The following is an 18,917-nucleotide window of genomic DNA, read 5'->3' as shown; positions in this document are numbered from 1 at the left end:
AAAATTATTTAGTTTTTGTGCTTTTTATTTAATGGCTTTACATGATTTAATGAGGACAATCAGTTAAATATAAAATGTCCTGTACACATCTGGTATACACTGGTGTTCTTTAACAGGTCAGTTTGCCTTTATGCTATTTGTACTGTATAAAACAACAGAAATGCCAATATTTAACATATGTGTGTTGCATATTGTTAGGTCGCTATTTTTAATAGTTAATTAGTTAATAATTTATTTTAATAATTAATATATGTTTGTTATTGTTTATTATCCATATCATGTAATGTTACAATGTTTAAAGATTTATATTATTGCAACAGTACCATATTTTTCGCACTAAAAAGCGCACATAAAATAACATTTTTCTTGACAATTGTCAGTGTGCCTTATGTATGAAATTTACCAGTCGGGTTATAAAGAGCAATAAAGCCACTCAGCTTAAGTACAGCGTTATAAGGGTGAGTTTTTGATGAAGTTTCTCCAGCACTAAGACTGGGTGTAACAGCATTAGCATTAGCTGCTAACTGCAATGCTAACTCTTTCACCGTTCAAAGGCGAGTATATCGGACTGTAGTCTGCACGTTTACCCTGTTAAAACAAGCTATGTGGGACGAACCTCTACCTGATAGCGCCCTGGGTTACTGGAACACTCAGTTTAGCGGTTATCCGCTAATGCTAAATGTGTTGCACCCAGCCTTAGTGCCGGAGAAACTTTACTAAAATCTTACCCTTAGAAAGCTTACTGTAAATAAACAGAAGCCCTTTACTCACCCACATAAACGTTTTCAGGAGCTAAACCTGTGTAGATTGACATCCAGCACTCATTTAACTTTGAAAAAAAAATGTTGTTTTTTTTAGAGAGAATTAAAGTTTTGTTTACTTTAGAAGGGAAACATGGTGACACCCATGCTCATTTTGATGTAGGCACCCTTAATAGTGTCGCTTAATGCGCCTTATGTAAGAAAATAGACCAGAAACTAGATGTTCATTGATAGAGAACCTTATAATATGGTTCGCCTTAGTCCGTTAAAAAAATGGTGTATTTTTTTTAACCTAATTAAATATTTTTAGCACTAAGAATATCATTAGTGCATAAGTCACCTTAGAAATATCAAGATGCTTCTGTATTTAAGGGCCTTTACACCCACCCCCATACACCAAACACCAAACTATTGGTAGTAGTAGTAATACGAGAACCACTGATTCAACAAAGAAACATATAATACCTTTGTATAAACTTTTGCTAACGTATAATTATAATCATTTTTCTGAATGTTTAAATTGCTGAATTAAAATTGACCCCAAGAACAAAGAGTGTTAGTAAATTTGTGGGTAACAGGAGGGTTAAAGACCTTGGTTTGCTAGGTTTCCATGAAGAAACTCCCAGTGCGGGTGTTAATTGCAGTGGGTGTTGATTTGTGTGCATGCTCTTAGTATGGCTTCGTTTGTGACCTCTCCGCTAAGGCTGTGTTCACACTGTGCACAAGAAAGAGTAGCATTTAAATCAAAGCACTAGTAGCACATTAGTCATAAGCAACACATTCATTACATTTTATATTTAGATCTTCTAAAGCAGTTTGTTTTTCTGTTCAGCTATTGCCAGTTTCTCTCCCACCATCACACATACACACACACTTCCACCAGTGCTGTGATTGCGGTAGGAGGGGTTTGAGTGTGTGAAGCACCACCACCGCATCTTTTCCCATTAGCACAATGTCACTGGACAGCTCAAACCACTCTGAGAATACTGACTACCAATTCTGTTAAATCAGCTAACAGCTAACAGACATCCACACTGGCTAGCATTCACAACAGATAAGCCAGGGGGATGAGGATGATGATGATGATGATGATGGTGGGAGGAGATGGAGGGCCCAATTATTCTGTCATAGACTCGGATGCCGCGCCACGGATGGCTGCAGCATCGTCTTGCTACAGCCGCCACAACTCGCGACCCCCTGATGATGAGGCCAGCGCTTAGATGGTTAAGCCAGTGTTTCTCAACCAGGGTGCCGCGGCACCCTGGGGTGCCGTCTGGCTTCATCGGGGGTGCCGTCAAAATATTGCGCCTCACGTGCATATTTCCTTTCCAGAGTCAGCTCGTGTCGGGGTGTGTCCCAATTCACAGGCAGCATACTCTGAAGGATGCGACCCACAGAGGCGGTGTATTACTGCGCAGCTGTGACGCAATCTGTCTTCGAATACAGCCTCTGAAGGATGCAGCCCCTAAATTGGGACACACTGTAAAGTTTTTGTCCCCCCACGCGATGCACGCGCTATTTTATTTCATATTCCGCCAGCAACACCCCTCGTTCTCATCTGAAGTACTGCGCCAGCAACCCCCCCCCTCCCCCCCCCCCCCCCGTCCGTAAACTGGGGTGCCTTGACATCTCGCATATATTTAAAGGGTGCCGTGATAGAAAAAAGGTTGAGAAACGCTGGGTTAAGCCACTCCAGCACCATTGTGTTGCTGGAAATGTGAAATGAAATTTCAGAGTGATCTTGAGTGTCTTACTGTAGTGCCCCCACAATGCACTCATCACTACATCTGTAGAATGTTATACAGTTATATAGGATATTATATAGTGTATTCTAAGCCTGCTGGCGGAGGAGTGTTACATTAACTGTGGTCACTGAGCCTGAAGCTTTGAGTTCTATAAAATTTAAAGCCAAGAAAAAAGCCTAATTCATGTGTTTATGCTATTCAGCATGTAGCAAAACACTAACCACAGTGGGGTTGGTAGTTTGCAAACTCTTTAGATTCATTTATTTTCTGGGGATCTCAGACAATGCGCTGTCATGGTTCAGATCGTACCTCACTGGGCGCTCGTTCAGGGTGTCATGGCAAGGACGGCTGTCCCCAGCCCACTCGTTACCCACTGGGGTTCCCCAGGGTTCGGTACTGGGACCTCTTCTCTTCTCAATATACACCACCTCTCTAGGTCTGGTTATCCGCTCACATGGTTTTTCCTACCACTGCTTTGCTGACGACACTCTATACCTGTCGTTCTCACCAGATGATCACTCAATCTCTGCACGAATATCACAGTGTCTCTCAGACATATCCGCATGGATGAAGGAACATCACCTCCAACTAAACCTCTCAAAGACTGAACTTCTGGTCATACCAGCAAAACCTTCTATTCAACACAACTTTGCCATAACCATCGACTCTCTCTCTCTCTCACCGACAAAGGTTGCTAGGAACCTGGGTGTCATGGTTGATGACCAGCTTCTCTTCACGCACCATGTGGCCTCAGTTGCTCGATCCTGCCGCTTTGCGCTTTACAACATCGGAAAAATTCGACCGTTTCTGACGCAACAGGCCACCCAACTCCTGGTACAAGCTGTGGTAATCTCACGCCTCGACTACTGCAATGCCGTACTAACTGGCCTCCCGGCCTGTGTAGTAAAACCACTACAGATGATTCAGAATGCAGCAGCACGTTTGGTCTTCAACCAACCAAAACGGGCACATGTCACTCCGCTGCTCATTGAGTTCCGCTGGCTACCGGTTGCTGCTCGCATCAAATTCAAAGTGCTTACAATCGCCTACAAGGTGATGACAGTACAGGGTCCTTCCTACCTGCACTCGCTCCTGAAGGCTTATGCTACCTCCCGGCCGCTGCGCTCCTCCAATGAACGTCGCCTCGCTTTGCCAAACACTCACACAAAGCAATCCAGACTGTTCTCATACAGAGTTCCCCAATGGTGGAACAAACTACCTTCCACTACCAGATCAGGAGAATCTCTCACTATCTTTAAGAAACTCCTGAAGACAGAGCTCTTCAAAGAGCACTTACTCTCCTAACACCTCTAACAAACTAACTAATTCTAACCTCATCTCCTTCTTCCTCTTCTCTACTCCTCTATTCCATTATTTCCCTCTGACCTCCTTAAGGCCCTATCTATAGATGCTTTATTTTTAACTTCTATTATTTTTGTACTTAACCTCTTCTATTATTTGCACTTCAATATTGTAAGTCGCTTTGGACAAAAGCGTCTGCCAAATGTAATGTAATGTAATGTAATGTATATTTCTGCATACATTTGACCTAAACTTCATCCGATTTCCACACAAGTCAATAATGAAAATCAAACAAATTAAACAATAAAAGTCTGACTAGGTCATTTTTTTACTGAGGAAAATTATCCAATATTACTTATTTGTTCTACACAAAGGCATAGGAGTGGGTTTGACATTGGGGGGAAGATACATTTGCTAAAATATATCAAAGCCCACTACATTCATTGCGGGGGTACAGATTTCAGTGCACTTTCAAAATCAACATTTATTTTAAAAAAATTCTGCTTTTTCTACTGTATAATCTGATTCCATGTGTCCAGACCTTATTAAATGAATTGAATCCAAATCTGAATTCAGGTACATTTTCAAGATGAATTGTTGCAGATGTGAACACAGCCAAAAACCACTGCTGATTTGAATGAGCAGGGAATAAGTACTCTGTAGTCTGAGGGAGCTGCAGTTCTGCTATTGACAATTACGAAACAAACCCCTTTCAAAGCAAAGCCATTCTGATGTTTTCTTCTGCATTATTCATGTGTATGTACGCATGTGCATGTCCACGTGGATTAGTCTAGGTCGCCCATTGCTGAGCCTGTTGCATATTTCTGCAAATTAATTTCAATCTCGTTTGTGCTGTTTCCTTCAACCCCCACCAGGACTCTCTGTGTCCGTCTCAGCTGATCCTGGAGGAAGAAGGTTTGACTCGCATCGCCACCACCGTCCAGACCCTGCTGGAGCTGCCGCCGCCCGGCCCACGCCGTGGCTCTCGCCAGGAACTTGGAGGCCTAGTCATGCATTGTCCTCCTCAAAACGCCAACAACCCATAGACTAGCGACTCGTAACTTATATACCAGATAACATACCCGTGTTGGGCCTGTATGAGTTGTCTAACTGGGACTCAAGGGTTTCCATGGGGTTTCATGTTAGCTCTGCATATAGTACTAGTGCATCTCAAATAATTAGAATATCATTGAAAAGTTACTTTATTTCAGTAATTCTGTTGAAAATGTAAAACACATATATTATATAGATGTATTACACAGAGTGATCTATTTTAAGTGTTTATTTCTTTTATTGTTGATGATTATGGCTTACAGCCAATGAAAACCCAAAAATCAGGCAGTGTGCCAAGTCGTGCTGGAAAATAAAATCTGCATCTACATAAAAGTTTGGACTTTGGACTAAACAGTGGACCAACACCCGCAGATGACATGGCTCTTCAAAACATTATTGACCATCAGTAAATTTTTAATTTCATTTGGAAATGAAAGGTCTAGTGTACAGTTTCTACAATCAGTCATGGAACTATTGCAGTACTTTATGCTTCTTTCTGCTGACAACTTTTATGGAGATGTTGATTTCATTTTCCAGCAGGACTTGGTGCACTGCCCATACTGCAGTCAAATTTTATGAGACACTGATTTTTGGTTTTCATTGGCTGTACGTCATAATCATCAGCAATAAAAGAAATAAACATTTAAAATAGAGCAATCATTGTTTAAAACATCTACATAATATTCATTTTCAACTAAATTACTTAAATAAAGTAACTTTGGACTATATAATAAAGCGCATGGACTTGGAGCACTTTGAGCCCATGCTGCAACCATATGAGACCCACATGATCATGCCATCTGGGATGTTTGACGTGTTTAAGTGAACCAGCTCATGATGATACAGGCTTCCAAAAGTTTTTATTACAATTTCATGTACAGATTTTTGGATGTATAGTTCATTTTGTGTTAGCAAATAGTTATTGGGCGAATACAAGCATTGAACAAAGGAAATAATGAAAGAAAATTAAACATAAGTGTAAACCTGACAAATCGAGTCCCCTTTTTTTTTTCGTTTCGTACAAATAATGGCCTCACTTCAGGATGATGTATGCAGGCAAAATATTTACTTGACACGCAAGTGAACCTCATTGCTGAGGTAGTCTTGCTATAATCGTTTTGTTGGTACTTGTTTATAATTGAAAATTAATTATGTCTGTAATCTGGGCTCTATTACAATGCAAAGTTAATTGGTTTTCCACAGGTAATTACTCTTGCATAGGAGTGGTAGTGGCAGTCTTCAGATAAGCACAAAGTCATTAGAGCACTATGATAAGCTAATGCAAGCTCATGAACACTAGAAGTGACATGGCGATAAAACACTAGGTATAAGCACTAGGCTTATATATACAATGAGGCCTGTAAGTATATTTATGAAAGTAAAGTTGTTTTTGTTGTTGTTCTTCTTCATCTTGTTCTATTCCAACACACTGAAGGCAAAAGTGCAGAACGCCAGCTTTAATTTAAGGACATGTTTTCATCTGTATAGGAGCCCAAAACAGTAATCACAGGCCTTTTAAACATAACGGCTCATTTCAGAGAATTACAATCAGCGTGGCATTTGGTTGCTCAGTTATTTCTTGGCACACTGTGGGAGGTAGCAGCATCAATAAGCTATCAAAAGGTCTAGGACTGATTCTAAACGTGGCATTTGCCTCTAAAGTGTGATGCTGTTGTTGCTCAACATGAGGTCAGCGTCATTAAACCAGGGCACATGAGACTGACAATGAGATTAAATCAATTAGACACAGAGCCAAAACATTAACCCGGCTGAAATTTCCAACACAACACCGTCTTTTTGCTGGCAGCTGTTCCAGATGATTTTAGCTGGTTTTTGATTGTCAAGGCTGCACATCCACACTGTAAAATCAAACAAAAACAATTAATTGTTCTTCTTAATGTGATTTCTTAAGTCAGCTGAACAAAAGAAAAAAATATTGCCTTAACTAACATATTCATTTCTTGTTAGAAGTTGATCTAACTAAAAAAAAATCAATCTGCGTTGGCAAAATGAACTGTATAAATTGTAGTTAGACCCCAGTTGAGCCCAGACTAACTACTGTTCTTTACACATGCTCATTAGCATTCTTTAGTGTATTATGGGTCAACTGAGCAATTCTGCAGGGGTTTTCACCTCATGTTGGTCATGCTATTTGCATAGTGGGCATAATCATTCTCCACAGGCTGCTAGCCTCTCTTGTGGTTTATGTATGTATATGTCAAAACAATAATAATAAGAGTCCACTTAAACATGGTGAGTTTCTTTGATTTTACCAAATTGAAAACCTCTGGAATACAATCAAGAAGAAGACGGATGATCACAAGCCATCAAACCAAGCCGAACTGCTTGACTTTTTGCACCAGGAGTGGCATAAAGTTATCCAAAAGCAGTGTGTAAAACTGGTGGAGGGGAACATGCCAAGATGATGACTGTGATTAAAAACCAGAGTTTGAGGTCTGAAAGCTCTGCATCTTTTTTGTTATGTCAGCCATTTCTCATTTTCTGCAAATACATGCTGTTGTCTGTAGTTTATAGAATAAAACAACAATGTTCATTTTGCTCAAACATATACCTATAAATAGCAAAATCAGAGAAACTGATTTAGAAACTGAAGTGGTCTCTTAATTTTTTCCAGAGCTGTATATTGTATATTTATATGTGGTATATAACCGTTAACTGCCTCGCCTCAGTGTGGTAGGCTGTAAGAGCTAGTTGCTATATTTTGTGCTTTATATGCTGGGCAGGGGTTTGTTAAAACCATACCTAAAAGGTTTATAACTATCATTCCTGGAGTACAGTCATCCAGATGTTGAACAGATTAAACATACTGTTATATATGGGAAATAGTTTGATAATTTGAAGTGTAACAATATAGCATTTACTTAGAGGGTTTTACTACAAGATTCACACCACTGTTGAGCCTAAAGAAAAAGACAAGAGGGCAGCAAGGATACAGTTTAATAAGAAGTCAATTAAAGAGGTGGTCTCATTCTGAATCAACTGAACTATGCTTTGGTTTGCCTGCTGTTTTTTTTTTTTTTTTTTTTCAAATTTCTGAAGGTTGAGTCACCTGTTAAACAATAGAAGAAGAAAAAGCATCAGCGATGTGCCAAATATTTGACTACCCTTCCTGTGCATTGACGTCATGCAGAAGTATGGGCTTAATAGATTGTACTGGTGATTTCTGTATCTACTGTAACTGTAGATTAACTCTTATTTATAAACAGAAATACATGCAATCCTTAATTCTGATTTTGATGCAAGATTTGCTGGCATTTGCAGGATGTCCTAATCTGGCCATAGAGCAGATTTTGAAAAAACACCTGAAAAAGCATCTTATCTAACTGCTAAAATGTTACAAAAAAATCAGTGTCAAGTTTAGGTAGACGCTGTGTTTGTTGAGAATGCAATGCAGCACAAAGAAAGATATACTGTGTGTTGGAATGAGGTGAAGTAAACATCTTTAAAGTGTTTAAATGAGACTTTCATAAAAGTACAGACACTTGAAAAGAGTACTTAGTGGAAATTCAGTGGCAATAGCTCTTTTTCATTATTGATGATGCTCCTGCCATTGAAGGGGTCATGCTGAATTCTGAGGAATACTGCAGCACTGTTACTGCTCAGATCCAACCAAATCCCTTAAAACTCAGAGGATCATCATTGTAAAGCAACTATGGATTTTTTTTCTGGGCCAAAAAGTAAGACGTGAGTCTGGATCCTGACCCCTGTTTCACTTTCTCAAAACAAGACTGAGAAAAGGTCCATAAATATGAGCATTGAATGCTGCATTAATGTCTAGGGAAGAGCTGATATTGTACGATGTAACCACCTGGGCATTGTTTAATTTCAAATCCAATGTGCTGCAGTAGGACACAGAGCCAGGGGCTATATATATATACACCAGCACAAATAAGCTTAGTGTTTTTTTTTTTTTTTTAAAGATCCATTTATTCTGAAAAACAAACAAATATGAACTTGAGCAAAGTACATTAAGAAAGTGCAACTTGCTAATAGCTGCTGCAATGATTTAACAGACCCTTTTCCTTAAAAATAAATCTGTGTTCGCGAGCGGCCGTAACTGTGAACAACACTCCCGAAGAGCAATACCTCAGAAATGGTATTCTACTAGCATAACTGTGAGGGCACAATGTTCATGCAGCCTCTCAAAACACAACCCAGCGGACCTCAACAGAAGCAGAATGCAAAAGCACTTTGCAGCTCATGGCCCAGCACCACAACAATCTACTCACATACTAACATAACAACAAACAGCTCATTGTGATTTGACAGAGGTCTCACAAGTCCAGAAGGAGTCATTCCCTTAGAAAGCAACACAGTAGCAATTTACAGCGAGCACGACCAGCATAATCATGACCAGCATTCTCAAAAAGTGCGAAAAAAAAAGGCAATGAATAGAGAAACAGAATTGTGTTTAACAATTACTGTTCCCCAGCTGAAAGAAACATCACTGTAGTTTCTTCTAGACAACACTGATATCAGACAGAAAGACAAATGAGATCTGAGCAAAATGGTCAAACTGCTTAAATCTGTTGTCTAAAATAAAGACCTCAAAAATCTGACATACAGTTCTGTGAAATAGTATTTGGCCCCCTGTTTTGTTTTGTTTTTAGCATACTTAGATTGTTCAGATGAACATACTCATTTAATAGTTATTATTAGACAAATTTAACCTGAGAGAATACAAAAAGCAGTTTTTAAAGTATAATTTAATTTAGTAAGGGGGAAAAACAATCTGGCCATATGTGAAGAAGTGTTTGCCCCCTAAAACTAATAACTTGGTTGTGCCACCAAGCTTAACCAATAACTGGCAATAAGTCTTTCACCTCTCTGTGGAGGGATTTTGTTCCACTCTTCTTTAGAGAACTGTTTTAATTCAGACACATTGAAGGGTTTTCTAGAATGAACATCATCTCATTCAGACTTTGACTAAGCCACTCCAAAACCTTAATTATTTATGTATTTATTTATTTGTTTTGAGCTATTCGGAGGTAGATCTGCAGGTGGGCTTTGGATCATTGTCCTGCTGCAGAACCCAAGTTCACCTGAGCTTAAGGTTACAAATTAATGGACAGACATTCTCCTTCTGGATTTTTTTTAGGTAGAAAGCAGAATTCATGGTTTCAGCAGTTAAAGCAAGTTGTCCAGGTCCTGATGCAAAAATTACTTTTTTACATAGAGCCAGGTTGGTTTTGATAGCTTTTTATAGTTTTTTTTTTAAGTTTGTATGAAAAAAAAAAATTGTAAGGGGTCTCATATGTTTTAGTAATGATATCAATAAAGTCTCACATTGTGCTCAGATTAGCTAAAATAATATAGTCATTGACAAAAAAAAAACCCTGACTGTGATAACAATTAAGAGGATATCAATGAACAATAGAAGGAGAAACTGGTGGAGCTGTGGTGTGAGCGAGAATGTCTCTTAAAAATAACATAAAAAGAATCACAGAAACAAAATAATCACAGAAAGAATCTAGTTGTACTCTTGCAAATAGTGAACCTTTAGTCTATTAAAAGTCTTTTCAGAGTTTTTCGAAGTCTTTTAGTGTATGGTTAGCATTATTCTCACTGAAAGTCTTAATATGAACATAACTATTTCTTATTTAGGACTAAAAGCCCTGTCAGTTTCCATGCTGTGTATTGTTCATTTAGGGCAATTTTATCTACCTTAATAGGTGTATATCTACATAGCACTGTACATTAATTCAAGGTTTATGTGAATAAATAAGAGAAGCCCAGAAAACCGAATTATTTTTGACATATTATGAAAAAAAAAAAAAAAACAAGTTCACTTGGAAAAAAAATAAATCAATGACTCATTTGAAACAGCTGAAGGTCAAAGAGGAAAAGGGTGACAAGGACATAAAAAAGCAAATTTTTTAACAAGCTTTTAATAAACCTGAAAAAAATCAAACAAACGGCAGGATATTCTGGATCAACACTAATTATATTATTTTTATTATTTTATTTATTATATATTATTTTTTAATATGCAAAATAATTTCTGTGTTAAGAATAAAAGGTAAAACTGATTGGACAGTTGTTTGTGTTTAATTGAGCTGAATGGGTTTAATTAGGGTTACAAAGCTTTAGTCCTTGCTGTGAATAATTTTGCAGCTTCTTTATTGCTTTACTGAGTAATTCCTGTTCAAAATTAAAAGGGGGTTTTGAAAGAAAAAAAATCAAGACAATGAAGAGCTTTCCTGTCTCATTTTTTATCCAAAGCAATTTTAAAGGAAACTTCTGTAACAAAGTTGGATCTTTAAAATAAACCTGAAAAAGTGAGATCATAAAGTCTCCTGAGATGTTAAAGATCCACATATGAGCAATAAATGTTTCCTCTGGATCATCATCCACACAAACTACAAATGATATATGTCCACTTTTATTGATAGTCAAAGGTCAACACTGCTCTTTAAAGGACAGCACACAGTGGCAGACCATGTTTTTAGCACTGTAACTGTAAAGTCTACGTTCATATATGGGGTAAAATGATCCAAGTTTGATCTCATTGTTTGTCTCACTGCACTGATCTACCAAGCACAGAAACCTCTACTAAATTAACATGTATTTTTTAAACACGCTGTCTTGTGTGGAAGACCCACTAACACTAATGAAGGATGTGCTCTTTAAAGTGAGATAACAACTAAAATGTGCAGGGCAGGGTGCCTCTAGGTCCAGAGTTGAGAAACATTACTTTAAAGAACTGTACATTATGACCTACTGTAGCTGACCATAATATGATTTGTTTTTGCAACTGGTTGGATGATAATTGAGTCAAGACTGTTAAAAAAATAAACCATTTTCAGGGGCTTAAAATAGTTTTTAAAGTTTTAAAGTTTTTGGTTATGCAATGATTTTACTCTCTAAAAAGAGAAAAGTTTAAGTTTCCGGCTATAATTCCAATTGTTGCATAATTTATTCATGTTAAGGTAAATACAGTTTATCATTCAAGATCAGCTTTAAAGAAACAAATAGTAATAGATGTGAGCAAGTGTGTAAAATGTTCCTCCACAGACACAAAGCTTACGCGGGTTGCCAAATTGACACAGTGACAAGCGACAAGTCTTACTCTGTAGCTTATCAGTAAATATATATGTTTTACTGTCCAAAATGCCTGTCTCTTCTACACAAGTGGTCTAAAGAAATTATCCAGCTATGTTTAGCAACCTTACTAAAGCTAGTGAAGCTCAGCTCCTGTTCAGTAGAAAAATAGGCAGCTTACCCCTTTCCATGAATTGTCATAAATGCCAGACACCGGGGAGACACACGCACATAAGGAACAGAGAATTTATTAAAGACGGTAACAGTATTAGAGGGAAAATCAAGCACAGGTGTAGCTAACAACAACAACGAACCCGTGTGGAAATAGGACTGAGGGATTGGCGGATTTCTGTGACATACTGACCAGTTTAAATAAGAGCAACACTGGATTTAAATAAATCTTGTGACATTGCAGAAGCTTATTAAAACAATGCCACAGTGAATGCGTGCCGCAATCCAAGCTAAAGGTGCTCCAACAAAATATTAGAGTGTATGGACTTTTTTTTTTGGCAACTTTTTTTTTGGCCAGGCAGCGTATAAATATTAATGGTCCTTTAAAGCTTTATGTAAAAATATAGGAAGAAGAAAACAAGAACCCCTTTTAATTACCTATTTGGGTTGTCTTTATATCTTCAAAAAAAGATTTAAGGGCAAGCTTAAAAGAATTCGGCTTTCATGACATTTTGGCCTAATGGCGTCCAAAACTGGCTTAAACACATATTTAGGAAAAAGGTTATTACTGCAGTTTTATTTAAGCCTGTTTTGCCCTTGAAAAGCAATCATCTGTCTCTTGAGTTCTCAAACGGACATCATGTAAACCCTACATTTAAAAAGAGTGAAATTTACTAAAAGTAAGTACAAAAATAGCCTGTTTTGGCCTTACTAAGATTTTGAGAAGTGTTATGCCCAGGCTGCTTTCAGTACAAGGTACGATGCAGTGCATACAATCAGACAATAGTTAATTCAGTATCTCAGTCTTTAAGGCACAGTCATAAAATAATCAGAGGAAATATATAATGCAATGAAAACTGAGATATGGGCACTTTAATTAAGCAGGGATTCTGAACCAGCCTTCCACTCAGTAGTGAATCCAGTGTTCACGCTGTTTGATGAGGGTTCTAACTCTGATTTGTAGGCTTTAATCTCCAGTCTGTGAGATTATGACAGTACTTTAACGGATGTAGAGTTAGTTAGTTTCTCTAACTTTTCCAGACCAGTTTCTTTATCTCTTAAATTCAATTCAATTTTCAAGTTTTTATTGACATTAATGGAACAAAATAGCCAAACAAATGATCTATTCCTGTAATATTGAAGATGTTTATTTTGATTTTGTGATTTCACAGCTAGGGCTCAGCAAAGCCTTATTTTTTTTTTACTTTTATGGAAGAAAATATACGTTGTCTAGCTAAACTGACCCATTTGACCTTATGTTCCAATTAATCATAATTTATTCTATATTTGCAGCAGTTGCCCAGTTCCATATTGTACAGCAAATATGAAGCAATTATATTAGCAATTAATAAAGAATTGCAATTATGTTGTGTGTTGTGCTTTCTAGATATTTAGCTAATTGTACTTTGTCCTATACATAATTTGATTATGCCACTTATTACTCTGTTCTTGGCTTCTTTTGCCACACCATCTGTAAAATCTTGGACACCTGAATATAACAACATGGGCATTCATTTTGCTGCACATCTTTACGGGTGTTGATACCATGAAAAAAAAGACTGACGGAAGGTGTGTGTGTGTATGTGTAAATAGTGGTTCTGCAGGTGGTCACCACACACATTTTCTCTGTTCTCTACCTTTCTGGCTGATTTTTTCGTCATTTTTGCATTTTGTCAGGTGTCTCACCATAGAGGTAGCAGGAGGTGGTGTCTACAACCCACAGAAGTTGCTCAGGTAGTGCAGTTCATCCAGGATGGTACATCAATGCGAGCTGTGGCAAGAAGGTTTGCTGTGTCTGTCAGCACAGTGTCCAGAGCATTGAGCAGTTACCAGGAGACAGGCCAGTATACGAGGAGACATAGAGGGGGTCGTAGGAGGGCAATAACCCAGCAGCAGGACCACTACCTCCTGCTTTGTGCAAGGAGGAACAGTGCAAGAGCCCTGCAAAATGACCTCCAGCAGGCCACTTATATTCATGTTTCTCCTCAAACTGTCAGAAACAGACTCCATGAGGATGGTTTAAGGGCCCGACGTCCACAAGTCCACAACCTAAACTATAATAATATATAACATAAACTATAATAATAAACTTCAAAAATATGGTTTAGTTTAGGCAGATAAGTGTATTAATATTTATGCTCTAGCTTCAATTGTACATAAACACAAGGGCGTAGGAGCGGGTTTGATATTGGCGGGGGCACAATTGCTAATATGAAACAAAGCCCACCCTATAGTTTCCTAGAAAAACATTTGCATAATTACTTTTAATCCTAAATAATCCTTTTTTTCTGTATTCTGTATTTATTATAAGTTACATCCAAATAAAGGTAATTTTACAACCTAAACATGTTACTCCACATTACATTTACTGTTGCTAGAAAAATATATACGTGAAAGGTCTGAATTATATACATATGACAAAAACTGATCAGTTATCACCTAATATTTAAAATAATATAACAGATTTGATTATTATTATTATTATTAATTATGTATTGTATGTTGTATATTTACATTTTCTCCAAACTGACTAGCATTGTGTCCCGCACTTTTAATTGTTTCTACTGAAAGCACTTCTTATGATGGTGTCCTTTTATGAAAAAGAATGTAACTTTATGTTTCATAGGGATTTTTGTCAGAAGTTAATATAAACGTTAGACGTCAGGACATGTGTTCTTACTGTAAACTACAAATGAACAGAAGTCAGATTAGATCAGTGTTTCTTAACCCTGTTCTTACATTTTCTATTGCATACTCCCACTGTTCTGCATATTGTAGAGCTTTCTCTGCTTTAAATGCACATAATAAAGTAAGTGATGGTATGATGTGTCTAATACACTGTTGGACATACATAATGATTGATTTATGATCCATAGGGGGCTAAGAGATTTTAACAGGTAAACTCAGTAAAGGACTGTTTATTAGCTAATCAGTTGGATCTGGTGGAAAACACAATTTTAAGGGCAGTGATCAGGGTTAAGAAACTGCTTTAAACTACCAACATTACCCAGTGTTGCACTTAATTCTGTCTATCCCCTACATCCAGCTTCTAGCTAAATGAGTTATCTAAATGAATGAAAATTAAATAGTTATTAGCTAGTCAGGTACAGGGTAAGCTGAACATTATATAGTTTTGTTTTTTTTAAACTAAGCTATTTCCAAAGTTAAGTTAACTGACTGTCACAGGCTGTATTTTATTAAGCGCAGAGTTGGTAAGTTTTGATTAGTGCATTTTTAACCAGCTATCAAAAACATAGCAGTTTACATGGTTTACATGGTTAGCCTACCGTTACCTTTCTGTTAGAAAAATCGCTGTATATTCATACCTGGTTTAAATTCATCTGCTGCATTCCGACCGCTCTGCTTAATCTCACAGCGGGGGAGGGGCTTCCCCCCACCACTCTCCCCCACACTCTCCTGCGTGCGCCGCAAAACCAGCAAGTTGATTGGCTGTTTCTATTGAGAGGCGGAACTTAAATCCTGAACCGGTTCCGTGATTGGCGTTAAAGGGGACATGAAACACTTCAAGTATTTAGTATAATTCACAAGATGTATTTACACTCTAACAAATTTTAGAAGTTTAACAGTTGTCAGTGAAGCGGAATTAAAATAATAAGCAATCTAAATGTCATTTTTTAAGTAAGGGCAGCGCCATCTTGTCCCAGCGCTGAAAGTGACGTCACGAGGTTGGTTCTCGAATGCCTCACTACTATAATCTATGAGAATACCGTAATTTAGATCCTCAATAGATAATAAAATCCAAACCAAAACTCAATACAGGGGGGGGGGGGGCACTTTTGTATTGTCCCTGTGTGTAGTAATACTGGGAGTAGTGAAATTTAATAGGGAGAGGAATGAAAAAATATTTACTTTCACTTTCATACCTTCAGCGGGGGCTCGCAGCGCTGAAGCGCGAGAATCCTCCGGTTAGCTGCAATGCTAGGGGTTGGTGGCGAGCACTTTCTAGACCAGGACTATGTGAAGGAGAGGGGTTTCAGTCAGGAGCATTAGCGCCGGATAAATAAGCTGCAGTCCGAGGCTTTTTTCCTCCGTTTTTTTTATTTTTCCTCTGATCAGCTGAGATGTACAGACCGTCCGAATGGGTAACGCTACTATGAGAGCGGCAGCTGTGAGCCGAATGGAACGAGCCAAACAACGCGCTCACCCAGCAGAGCAGCGAGAGGTACCGTTACCGAAAATCTAGATAAAATGACAATTTAAAGAGAACATAGCTAGCGTTAGCTACTTAGCTAGCTATCTTATTATAGCTAGCCAACGCTAGCTAACTAGCTAACACTAACTAGATGAAGCTAAGTACCCAGTAAGCTTTCTAAATTCTAAACTGAACGGTTTATCAACCAAACAGCGCCTGGATGTTTCAATATCCACTTAAATCATGTTCGTTTCATTCAGTCTTAATAGACTCTGGACTTTACATGTTAAATAGCTAAATGTATATAAAATAGCTGGTTAACTGGATGGTGGTACCTGCTGTGGACGCGCTGCAGGGTTCTGCACGGCTCCACGTAGAGAGAGAATAAACACTCCCAAAACCCCTCGCTCTCAGAAAAGCATCTGAAAAGTCCTGCTCAGGTTTATACAGGAAAGATCTCTGAGTAAATGCTCCACGCTAGCCTAGTTCAGCTTCATCTTCATCCATAATCTCCACAAACAATAAGCTCTTTTCCTCTAGCTATATGCCTGGGATCTTAAACCAACCAACCTCGTGACGTCACCAGCGCTGCACGGGCAACATGGCGGCGCCCTAGCTCAAACGTAACAAACATAAATATATTATAATTTAGTGTGTAAACATTTTATATAAAAAATTCCCCCCAAATAAATTCCATTATATTTAATCCCTTAGAAAACTTGTACAAACTGAAATGTTTCATGTCCCCTTTAAGAGATTTCCCATTTACTCAGCGGTCACCTGTCTCCTCATCAATAGTACAGCTGATCTGAGCGAAACCATTTTATTTTTGGGGGGGACAAATCCACCTTTTTCTAATATTGGCCCCCGGTTCCTACGCCAATGCATAAACGCACGAGCCCTAGCTAACTATTAAGATTGTTGTTGCTTATTTATTGTTGATTATTTAGAAACCGTCAGCTAAATGTCAGCTAAACCTAGTTAGATAGTTTAGCATGCTCAGCCTAAAATAACAGAAGATGACAGCTGAGTATGTAACGGCCAGTATTTTAGTTAAGTGTACACTGTCCCTTTAAGAGACCCTCGCGCCAGGCGCGCGGGCACATGGGTATCTACGCTAATAATGTGAGAGGCAGAGAGTTGTTGTGCTGTACCACTAGACCCACTGGACCTAAGCTCCTTTATTTTGTTTATTTTATTTTTGTAGTAACGCCTAATAAGTGCTTTTGGTGTCTACTTAGTTCATGTATGAACTAATAAAGAGTGGAGTACCGCCAGAGTGAGTCAGGGTCTTTCATCTGATCCAGAGTGCTTCGTGTTTCACCCGCCCAAAAGCTCCCTATCTGGGCTGGAGCGTTACAACTGGCGCCCGAACATTGTTTTATCACCGTGAACCGGATCTCGCTGGTCAGTACGAACTGTTTGTGTTGCTTTTTGGAACTAAAGTCAAGCTTACATGCCGCGCTGAGCAGGAGCTGAACTGTATTTACTCCACGCGGCGCAGAGTGAAATGGCGGAGGGACTTTCCCCTTTTTTTTTTCTCTCCTTCACTCTGTGTCTGTTCTCTGAAGCCACTGGACGGTTAGTCAAGCTCATTTTTTTTTTTGTGGATTTTTTTTTACTGCCGTGCTCTTTCGGACTGCTTCCCTGCCGCGCGCACAACTGAACTATCTCGTGAATATTTCTGCAGCGCGGGCGCGCTCATGACTGAACTATCGCGTGAACTTTTCTGCAGCGCGGGCACGCTCACAACTGAACTGTTTCGTGAACTTTTCTACAGCGCGGGTGAGCGCACATGTACTGTTGCCTAGGAGACCTTGCGTTGGGAGTCTGATGAACTTTTTTGCAGCGCGGTTCTTCTGTTTTCATCCCTGCACGTGGACTGAACTCTTAACACACACACACACACAAAACAGAGAGCGAGAGAGAGGACAGTAAGGTGAACTGAGCAGCAGCCAGCAGTACACTCATCTTGGTGCAGAAGGTTGGGGTACATTGAACTTGAACTACACACAATTGCTCTGATAAGACAGTACTTTTATAACAGTAACTTGATATCATTGCTGGTTTAGTAACTGTTATTTTTGCCATTTGTTTTTTGAGCATTGTTTTAGTAACAGTACATGATAATTCATTTTTTTATTTACAAGTGTGTAATTTTCATTACTGAACTGAATGCTAATTTGTGAATCCATATTTTTCACACAAAATGACAACTTACACAGAACCTCATTGTAGCTCAGCTGGTTTGTTTGTGCACTTTGATACTGAAAATAAGCATAAGATACCAAAGCAGTCTAGGTTAGAACTTAAATCACAAGTAAAGCAGTTGCAAGCTGACATTTCTGTGTTACAAGACTGTCTAGAGGAATCTCTGCACATTCAAAACACTCTCTTCAGTCACTGGCAACAGACAGTTAGCCCAGTAGATGTCCCTTATGCTACTTCTCCAGCCTACAAGCCTCCAGTTGCCACTTCCACCCCACACTGTGCCAGGCTTACCCCACAACAAGTAATGGCACCCAAAGATAAGCTGCGCCATAACTCAAGCTTCCTTTCTCCCCAGTATTCAGTGGAGTTAAATCACACTGCCAAGGCCCTCACAACAGTGCTTCACCAAACAAAACTTGAACCACCTGTATTCACTGGTGAAGGTGATGTTCAGCCTGA

The 18,917-nt window shown here is 38.7% G+C and overlaps 1 protein-coding gene across 1 annotated transcript in view; it reads left to right on the top strand.

Annotated features, from left to right (window-relative positions):
* The window catches only part of lrch4 (leucine-rich repeats and calponin homology (CH) domain containing 4), a 56,549-nt gene extending 50,696 nt beyond the window's left edge, over nucleotides 1–5,853 (top strand). The window contains exon 18 of the mRNA XM_007242054.4: nucleotides 4,684–5,853. Within this exon, the coding sequence (XP_007242116.3) occupies nucleotides 4,684–4,854 (171 nt within the window). The 3' untranslated portion in view covers nucleotides 4,855–5,853. The remainder of the gene's footprint in view (nucleotides 1–4,683) is intronic.
* The last annotated feature ends 13,064 nt before the right edge of the window (nucleotides 5,854–18,917 follow it).

The sequence above is a fragment of the Astyanax mexicanus genome, chromosome 8 (genome assembly GCF_023375975.1).
Source record: "Astyanax mexicanus isolate ESR-SI-001 chromosome 8, AstMex3_surface, whole genome shotgun sequence".
Lineage (NCBI taxonomy): Eukaryota > Metazoa > Chordata > Actinopteri > Characiformes > Acestrorhamphidae > Astyanax > Astyanax mexicanus.
Note: the sequence above shows the minus strand (reverse complement) of the source record. Positions and strands in the feature narration are given on the sequence as shown.